General features: G+C 45.9%; 1 protein-coding gene across 1 annotated transcript in view; it reads left to right on the top strand.

Annotated features, from left to right (window-relative positions):
- Position 1: 1 nt before the first annotated feature.
- STRA8 (stimulated by retinoic acid 8) overlaps positions 2-8,400 on the top strand; it is a 14,773-nt gene continuing 6,374 nt past the window's right edge. Inside the window, 7 exon segments of the mRNA XM_031554046.1 lie at positions 2-88; positions 504-701; positions 2,430-2,505; positions 3,786-3,870; positions 4,224-4,289; positions 4,291-4,374; positions 7,829-8,111. Of these exon segments, the coding sequence (XP_031409906.1) occupies positions 510-701; positions 2,430-2,505; positions 3,786-3,870; positions 4,224-4,289; positions 4,291-4,374; positions 7,829-8,111 (786 nt within the window). The 5' untranslated portion in view covers positions 2-88; positions 504-509.

Genomic DNA, 8,400 nt, shown 5'->3' with positions numbered 1-8,400 from the left:
TGTGGGACGCCGCTGTCCGCTTCGGTGCCGCCTCGCCCCTCCTGGCTGCTGAAGGAACGGCAGGAGCGGGAGTTTGTCTTATCCATAGGTGATACGTGCAATTGGTAACGGGGGGCATTGGACCAGTTTTGGGGAACTTCCCCTCAGTGAGCCGCAGGGAAGGGCAGGGCAGTGTGAGGGGATAGGGAAGCTGTCCCGTCCTCAGAGCTGCCCTGCTGGGCAAGGATCTGCACTTCCTCGAGGTGAATTGGGGTAAGATGGTGCTGCAAAAGAGGCCGCTGTTTGACGGCAGCAGGCCCAGCATCTTGTGGGAATGGGTTATCCAACACGGACAGGGCAGGAGGTGGGGTGCCACAGTTTGAGGTTAGCAAAAGATCAGGGTTTAGTCAGAGCCTACAGACAGCATTCCTCAGGCAAAAGCCATCACTTCCCACTGTAAAACGCACCGCAGTGCTCGTGCGTTTCCTTCGCTGTACCCAGCACGACCCCCCATTGCGTTGCAGCCGCCGATGGAGGCAGCGGGTGGCTGCGGTGAGCTCTGTGCGAGAGCACGGCCCGCTCCCCAGGCACAGCCGCAGGAGGTGGAGCCCCGCGCCGCACGCAGACGCCTGGCACAGGCCCAGCACCGCGCAGTGCTGGCGGGACTCTTCAGCAGCCTGCAAGAGACCGTGCTATCCCAGTCAGACAGCCCGGCCTCCAAGGTGCGGGGCGGTGACTGCCTTTCTCCTATCTGTCGCTGTCATAGAATGGCTTGAGGAAGGGATCTCAAAGATCACTTCTTTTCACCTCCCTGATGTGGGCAGAGCTGCCACCCCTCAGGTTAGGCTGCCCGTGGCCCCATCCAACCTGCCCTTGGGCGCCTTTAGGGATGGGGCATTGTGTCTTAGACATGTGCTTCAGTTTATCCGTTGGGAACCCAAGGGGTGCCAGCATGTACGTAATTTTAGTCTGGGCAGATTTCCTGGATTCCTTCTGCTTTGCAGCTGCCAGCTCATCATGAGCAACTTGCTTAGCAGTCTCTGTGTCATGGGTTTATCATGTGGCTTGCCTGTGCTTTTCATACGGAATTTTTGTAGTTTCTTCTTAGCTGTGTTTTGGATGTAAATCAAGGGATCCTATGATTTAATGACCTTGATTTCACAGTGTTTTGGTAGGAAATTGGGAGGAGTGAGTTTAGGGACAGATCAAGTTAGAAGGAAGGCAGTAATTCATTCAGCATATAAGGTACATTCTGTATCCAATACGCTGAGAGAATAAGATGGGGAGGGAACCCTCGCTCCTACTGGCCTCTACTAAAATAAGGAACTATTTCTTTAAAAAAAAAAAGAGGAAGAGGGAATAAACAAAAACACTACTAAAAAGTTGCATAGTATCCTGCTGAAGATAGGAGAACGACCATCAGGATTATTCAGCTCTGCCACCAACTCATTTAGATTGGTTACTTTCAGTTTTCCAGAGAGGTTAGTGGCTTTACAGGATCACACTTGTAAAGTGCCTCAAGATTCTAAGCATGCAAAGTGCTGCTGTCTGGGGCTGAGGCCCTTACCCCCCACGAAGTTCGAGGTAAGAGTTCAGTTTGCCATACTCTGAAGGAGATGCAAGTTAAGTTGAAGTCACCACAAGCTCAGAACTAAGGCCAAACAGATACTTGTTTTGTCTCATCTGACTGGATTGTCTTAATGTACTAATTCTTTGAGCTACTCTTTGATAGTATCATGTGCCCAAGACATGACTTTGGAGGTGAGGTCCTAACTGCAAAAGTTTACTCCTAATTCTAGTGCTTAGTGCCTTGCTGAAGTATCTGGTGTGAAAACTCTGCCAGAGAGACCTCCTGTCTGAGTCCTGGGTGGTCCCACTGATCCTATAAATCTAGGAGCAATTTTTAGATGGGTGTGTTGAAAGGTATTGGCCATATGTTCTTCGTTATGCTGCAATGAAGGAATGATATAGAGTGCTCGTTATTCCAGCTGACATCAGTGCAGCTGGAGTAGAACATGGCAAGGGCTTCTCCTAACAAAATTCTCAGGGGAGGTGAATTACAAATTCTTACACCTAAAGCTGGTAGACCAAGAGGACATGCAACAGCATGGTGATTCTGGACATGCTCCAAGAAGATAATGATCCAAACAAGAACAGTTGCTGGTAAAAGATGTGACTTAAGTAGAAAATGGCTGTGTGACTAGGCATTATGTACATGTACTGTACAACATATTTATATTTATCTTCTGTATTTAACTTTGCTCTTAGATCTTTCTCCTGTTCATAAGGCTACAGGTAGCTGGTGAAACATCATAGTCATTTTCTCAGACACGTGGAGATAACTGAGGGTCAAAATGAAGGAAAGAAATGAAGAAAGCAACTAAGTTTTGTTGAAACATGAATCCAGTCAGAGCAGAGAGCAATCAGTTCTGTTTTCTTTTTGTGTTTAGTATCAGGTTTTGCGTAAGGCTAAGAAATATATCCAGGAGCTGGAGCAAACCTTGAGTTCTTTGCTGAAGATGAAAGGTACTGTATGCAAGTATTTGCCTCAGATAGTTTGTTAACTAGAGGCAGATAGATGCGTGGCTGCTCCCATTAAGCATTAGACTTTAATGCAGCTTTATTTGTAGCACAAATGTCATCAACCCAGTAAGCACTGTCCCTCAGATCCACAGCCATTCCCAGCCCTCCCAGGCAGGGGAAGGATACAACTAACTTCTGCTGCCCTGAGCTGCAGGCAGGGTCCCCGCCTATCCCTGCACAGGCTGCATGCATAGGCTGGAGGAACAGGTGTGCTCCTTCCAGCCACAGCATAGTATCCATCAGAGCTGTCACACACCCTGCACTCCTCATCAAGCACAGCCGGAGCTGGAACTTCAGAACTGCAGGCTTTGGTCTGAGTTAGGGGAAAAGGAGAGAGAATCTGTTAAGAGTTTCCTCACAAAAGCATGGTAAATTGAAGCCTTTAGTTAAGAATCTAGTCCCATAGGAACAGGTAAGAGATGCCGTGGTTTGTTTTTGTCAGTTTTGCTTTCAGCTTGGCAGGTTGTCATGCACTCCATGCCCTCACCAGCATGCCTGCTGCTCTCTGGTGCTGCTCACTCTCTCTGGTGGCAACAAGAAGGATTGGGGGCTGATGGGTAGAGCCTTTGGACATGTTTTTATGTCCCTTCCAAGAATATGGTGCACTAGAAAAGGCATTGCTATTTGTGCAACTTGCAGTTCCAGTGATTTGTATCAATTACAGATCATAATGCTTAAAACAGAGTCCTCTGAACCCACATCTTTGGGTAACCCATAAAAGGCAGCCACAGGTAGGAGGAGTCATTTGGCAGAGAGAAATCTGAAGGCTTCACAAGCAGTGGGGTGGCTGAAAAGAGCTTTGAAGTAAATTTCCCTTCATACTTACTTGCATATATGTAAAACTCATACTACTGCTGAATCACAGGGTGGGTTGTCCAGGGTTTTTATGTGCAATTTGCTCACTACATGACAATCATGAAATGTTGTATTGACTAGTGCTTGTTCTTGTTGGGACTTCTGATTTGCTGATTGTTTTCACCATCGGTTCTGTCACACCAATGTTACAAAGGAGGACATCTGAGTTCCTCAACAATCAGAAGCTCCCAGTAGTGGTAGTGATATAGGAGAGGCAGAGGTGTTGCATCTCACATCGCTTTTGCCTAATGAAGAGTTGTGGCTCCTGAAGGACCAATTGTCAGGATTATTCTGCTTGATTGGGACTGAGGATGAGATGGAAGCCAAAGGCCCCACCAGTGTGACAGTTGCCTTTCTGCCAACAACAGAGTCCTTCAGCCTGGAGGATGGGAACCCGTCCAGCCTGGAGGAAGTCAGGGAAGAATATGTCAAGAGGCACTTCAGCAATCACAGGTAAGGGTTTAAACCAATCAAGGGAAGATGATAATACTTTGCATTTTCTTCCATCCCAGTGCCTCTTAGCCTGTTTGTCATTGTTACTGAACTTCCAAGCAGAGGCCTTTTATCATGATGAAGAGATTTCTTGTGGACCCCTGTAATCTCACACAGCGCATGAACAGTGTTTGTATTTCCTTTGCCTCCTATGCAGCTCGCCACAGACTTCTTATTTGCCTGCAGAGCAAAAGGATGGGGGAAAAGCTTGCTGGGAAGAATGGCCCTGGACCTTGGAGTGACCATGACAAAGACATTAATCCAGTTAAGAAGTTGTTCATGTGGCTTTTTTTTTTCCTATGTGTTCTTTTCAGCACTGCGTCACCCGCGGAAGCTGTGAGTGAGAGTGATTCTGCCGTCTGGTATTTGATGCAAGATGTGAAAACCAACAATGGAAGAGGACGGAAAGCCAGGATTTATCCAGTACCCAGACACTTCATCCCCAGATCTGGTGGAATTTGAACGGTAGGTGCACCCCAAGTTGTCTTCAGGTTTTTTTTTTCACCTGTTTGCGTTAACACTGCATCCAGTCATTGCTGTACATGGAGCCTTGCAAAAGCCTTGTACCAGCAACTTTGACCTTGCTGGTGATGAAGCTGGAGCTGTGGCTGGCACATGAATGGAATCCCAGCATGGTATCAGCCCCCAGCTCTCCCTCAAACTCTCAAGAAAGAGGAAAAAAAAAAAAGTTTCAAGTGTGTCAGTCCCTGTTGGACGTGCTTTACTGCTGTCCAGTGGCTTGTAGAGTGAGCTGCAACATGCCTGTAGTGGTTCAACAGGCAAGTGGTTTTTAACCCAGATGGAATGGGAGTTTACTTGAGCAGTGTGACTTACCCAGGTGTTTGCCCCTGTGTGCTTGTGGTATCAGTATCAAGTTCTGTCTTCACGATGGGGCTGAGTTTGAGGAGGACAGGAATTGCTGCACCAGATGAAACCTGCCAGTGGCTAGCTGCATGTCTTCCAGGGGAGCTGCAGAACTGCAGGTAGGTAGATGTGGGCAGATATTTCCCCCTGCAAGTGATGATTGTCTTGTCTGGTATTGGTATGAGAATCTGGGATGCTGTTGTTCTTTCTGGAGATGGATGTTTAGCTCCTAGCACCTTGGAGTACTTGTTTGTAGGATCAGAGCAGCGTAGGACTGGAAGAAACAAGGGAAAATAATGCAGTACTGAACCTGCAGTGGTCTGCAGAATAGCAGTAGTCTGGAAGACATCAGAAAGTACTCCTCAATATGACTGAAACACAGAGAGAGAGAGAGGAAAGGAACATAAGTGCTTATGAGTGTGCCACAGCCAGAAGGTGCCGGTCTGTAACCATATTTAGGATTAGCCAAGTGCCTGACACAGGTGCTAAAAATCGGAGACCACTGCTTTCCTCTCAGTGGTCCATGTATTTTAATCTAGGATTTTAATGGTAAATTTCTATTTTTTCAAAGTTATTGGTATCTTAAAACTGAGTGTTCATCACATTCTTCCCCCTGCTCTCAAATGGCACTAGCATGTACTACAGGGGTCATAGATGGTGATCATCCCAGACTTAAGAATAGGAGTGTGGGAGAAGCCACAGCTTTAGCTGGCATCCTCCAGAGCTTCACAGCCATAAGTAAAAACGTAGACAATTTTTAAAAATTATTATTATTTTTGCTTTGAACTGGTGGTTTTTTTAATAATTTTCCCCTGGGCTATTGAGGTTTTTCAACAAAACGAGACCGCAGCTCTGCCAGCAGGTGGCACCAGCCTACTGCTACTGCTTTTGCTCCTGTGAGATTTGGAGATGGTTGTAGTAAGGTATCATTTGAAAGACCTTGAAATGTGCTGACTGAGAATTTTCTAGGGGAAGTAAGCCCTACTTCATCAAAGACTGCATAATAGGGCCATAAGCACCTATATTTCCCCTTCTTCACTGATGAGGTGGACCACAGCCTTTGCAGTGCTGCTTGGATTCTTGGCATTTACCCTGCAGTTTTATTGCAGCCTGCACTTGAACTGTAACTAATTCTTCTTACAAAACCATCAGTGGTAATGGGCATGAAACAGCAGGGAGTCTTCTGTAAACAACAGCTTCTCAGTGATAAGTCTAATCATGTTATTTGGGCAGCATCAGAAATGCACTGAGCTTCTACGGAGAGCTACAGTGATGAGACTACCCAGTATTCCAAATGTGCAAATGTGCAAAATGTGGTTGTCTCCTTCCAGCTGGGAAGGAAATTGTTGACTCACGGTTTGTTCAAACTCAATTTCTTTAGCAAAGCAGTCTAGTGATGATTCATATTCTCTTAGAGAAACTCCAGATCCTTCATTTGGAGCTGGATGTTCAGAATTCTTGGTGAGTGCAATAGCTGACCTAACGATGCTTGCCTCCCTTACAATATTTTTGTGTCCAGAAACAGCAGAAAAACTTCAGAGCATGGAAATGGGAGTTTAAATATGTTTGTGTTTGCATGTGGAGTTTAAAATTTTCAATACTGGTTACTAAAACAAATAGTTATAAAAAGATGGAGTACTTTTTGGTTAATTTCTCGGGCAGCAGTTTGGTTAGCCAGGAAATGTGCTTAATTGGGACCTCTTCCAAGGAGACATTTTGTGCCCAGTCAAACTGAGAAACAAGGACTGCTCTTTATGCTCTTCCTTTTTACTCCTTCGAATACATGTTCTTTCATCTGAGGAGCTCTAATCATTTAATAAACATAAAATAACCTTCAGTGCTACTTTCTAAAGTAGACATTATCGTTCCTCGCTCACTGTGCCACACAGTACTAACAGAAGAGGCAAGCTCTTTCTGTGTTTGCATCTTCAGCTTGAAATTGCAGCATTAATGTTGAATTGCTAGTTTTACTGCAGAACTCAGTTCACTCACAGAACTCAGTCTTGGGAATGCAGTCCCTCAGATGTAGGAAGTGAGTTCCCATATTCACACTAATCGGAGCTTCCAAGCCCACGGTACTGCCTTTCTATCTGCATGTGTAGTACCTAGTACATCAAGGTATGACCTCAGCAAGTGTTTTTAGAGCACTGCAGTGCCAGAAGTATAAAAAGTGACTCGCAGTGCAAGAGCCTCAGGATACAAAGGCAGGTATGCCAAATTTTAAGAAAAAGCAGCGTGAGATTTTCCTGTGTGATGAGTATGGCCTGCAACAGCCTGGAGCTCCTATTCTGAGGCAGCCCTGCTGAGGCTCTGGCTGGAACCTGTCCTTTGCAGATGAAATCTTGGCATAGCAGAGTTGCTAAATTTCTCTGGTGGTTTTGGGCAATGTTCAGTAATTGTATGAGGTCTCCGAGAGAGAAGTCAGTGAAGTAGTTTTGAATCACTGCTACTCCTTCCCCCCCTGTTGATGGCAGCAATTACATCACAGTCTTTCTAGATAATAACTACAACTGTTCAGCATAGCTGCTTTATTAGAGAAGACTATTGAGGTGACAATTCAATTGTTTAGCAACAAGTGTTGCACAACAGTTGCTTATCTGCAAAGATCAATCACAGTTCCACAATTCTGAGGTAATGCTAATTATATGCTTAGCTCACCTTCCAAGTATCAAGCAATCCTTCCACCCCAGGGAAGTTTCCTCAGCAGTTGTGCTGAGCTCAGGGTGGATCAGCACCTCTTCAGGAGCAGAACTCCAAGGGGCTCAGTTTCTCAGCTCAGTTGTATACAGTGTCTGTTACCATCCACAGTGCAGTGCTTTGCAAAGGTTCCTTGCAGCTGTAGGTCTTCCAAAACCAACAAGAGAAACTGCATCTTGTGCAAGGGCAAAGGTCATATTCATCGTACACTTTGCAATGGCAGCTCAGCACTGACCATGGCCTAGGCCGTGACCAAGTCAAACCTATGGTAGTTCTACTGTCATAGGATGCCTTGTCCCTCCACGCTGATTGACAGTAGTTGGATAGCTTGCTCTTGAGATGCTCCTTGTCCTTTCAGGTACCTGTATTTTTATAAGCACACAGTAGACCTACTGAGAGAGCATGGAATTGTTTCCGCTGAGGAGGTACCTCTCCCCGTGGTCTCCACTGCTATTTCACACCTCTGGCAAGAGCTTTCTGAAGAAAGGAGAGACAGCATCTTGCAGTACTGTAGCCAGAGAGATTTCCACCTGGGTCCTACGGATGCTTGCCAGGAGACTGCGTGTGCTGATGGCGATGTGAGAGACAGTGGAGGTAACAGTGAGGAAGCCAGTGGTTCCTTGGTCTCCACACCAGAAGAAGTAAGTGCTCAATAACACATATCCTCTGCCCCTAAAGCTCCAGTCCTCCAGTTGCTAATTGGCTCTGCAGCTTTTAATTAGAGAACATACAGTAGTTTTAATTAAGTTTTCCCAAGACCACTTGAATGCAAAAGTGGAAACAACAAACAGCCTTTGAGAAAATGTCTTGAATTCTCTCTCGGTAAGATAGACAGCGAGCTACAGGAGTGCCGTGGCAGCAATCCTGGCATTCTCTGTTGAGTTGTGGATTCCTGTGCTAAGTAACAGTTAAATTAGCTCTAACTTGCTG

Source organism: Meleagris gallopavo, chromosome 1, assembly GCF_000146605.3.
Source record: "Meleagris gallopavo isolate NT-WF06-2002-E0010 breed Aviagen turkey brand Nicholas breeding stock chromosome 1, Turkey_5.1, whole genome shotgun sequence".
In the NCBI taxonomy this organism is placed as follows: Eukaryota; Metazoa; Chordata; class Aves; order Galliformes; family Phasianidae; genus Meleagris; species Meleagris gallopavo.
The sequence above is the reverse complement of the archived record's forward strand: the minus strand, read 5'-3'. Positions and strand labels throughout refer to the sequence as shown.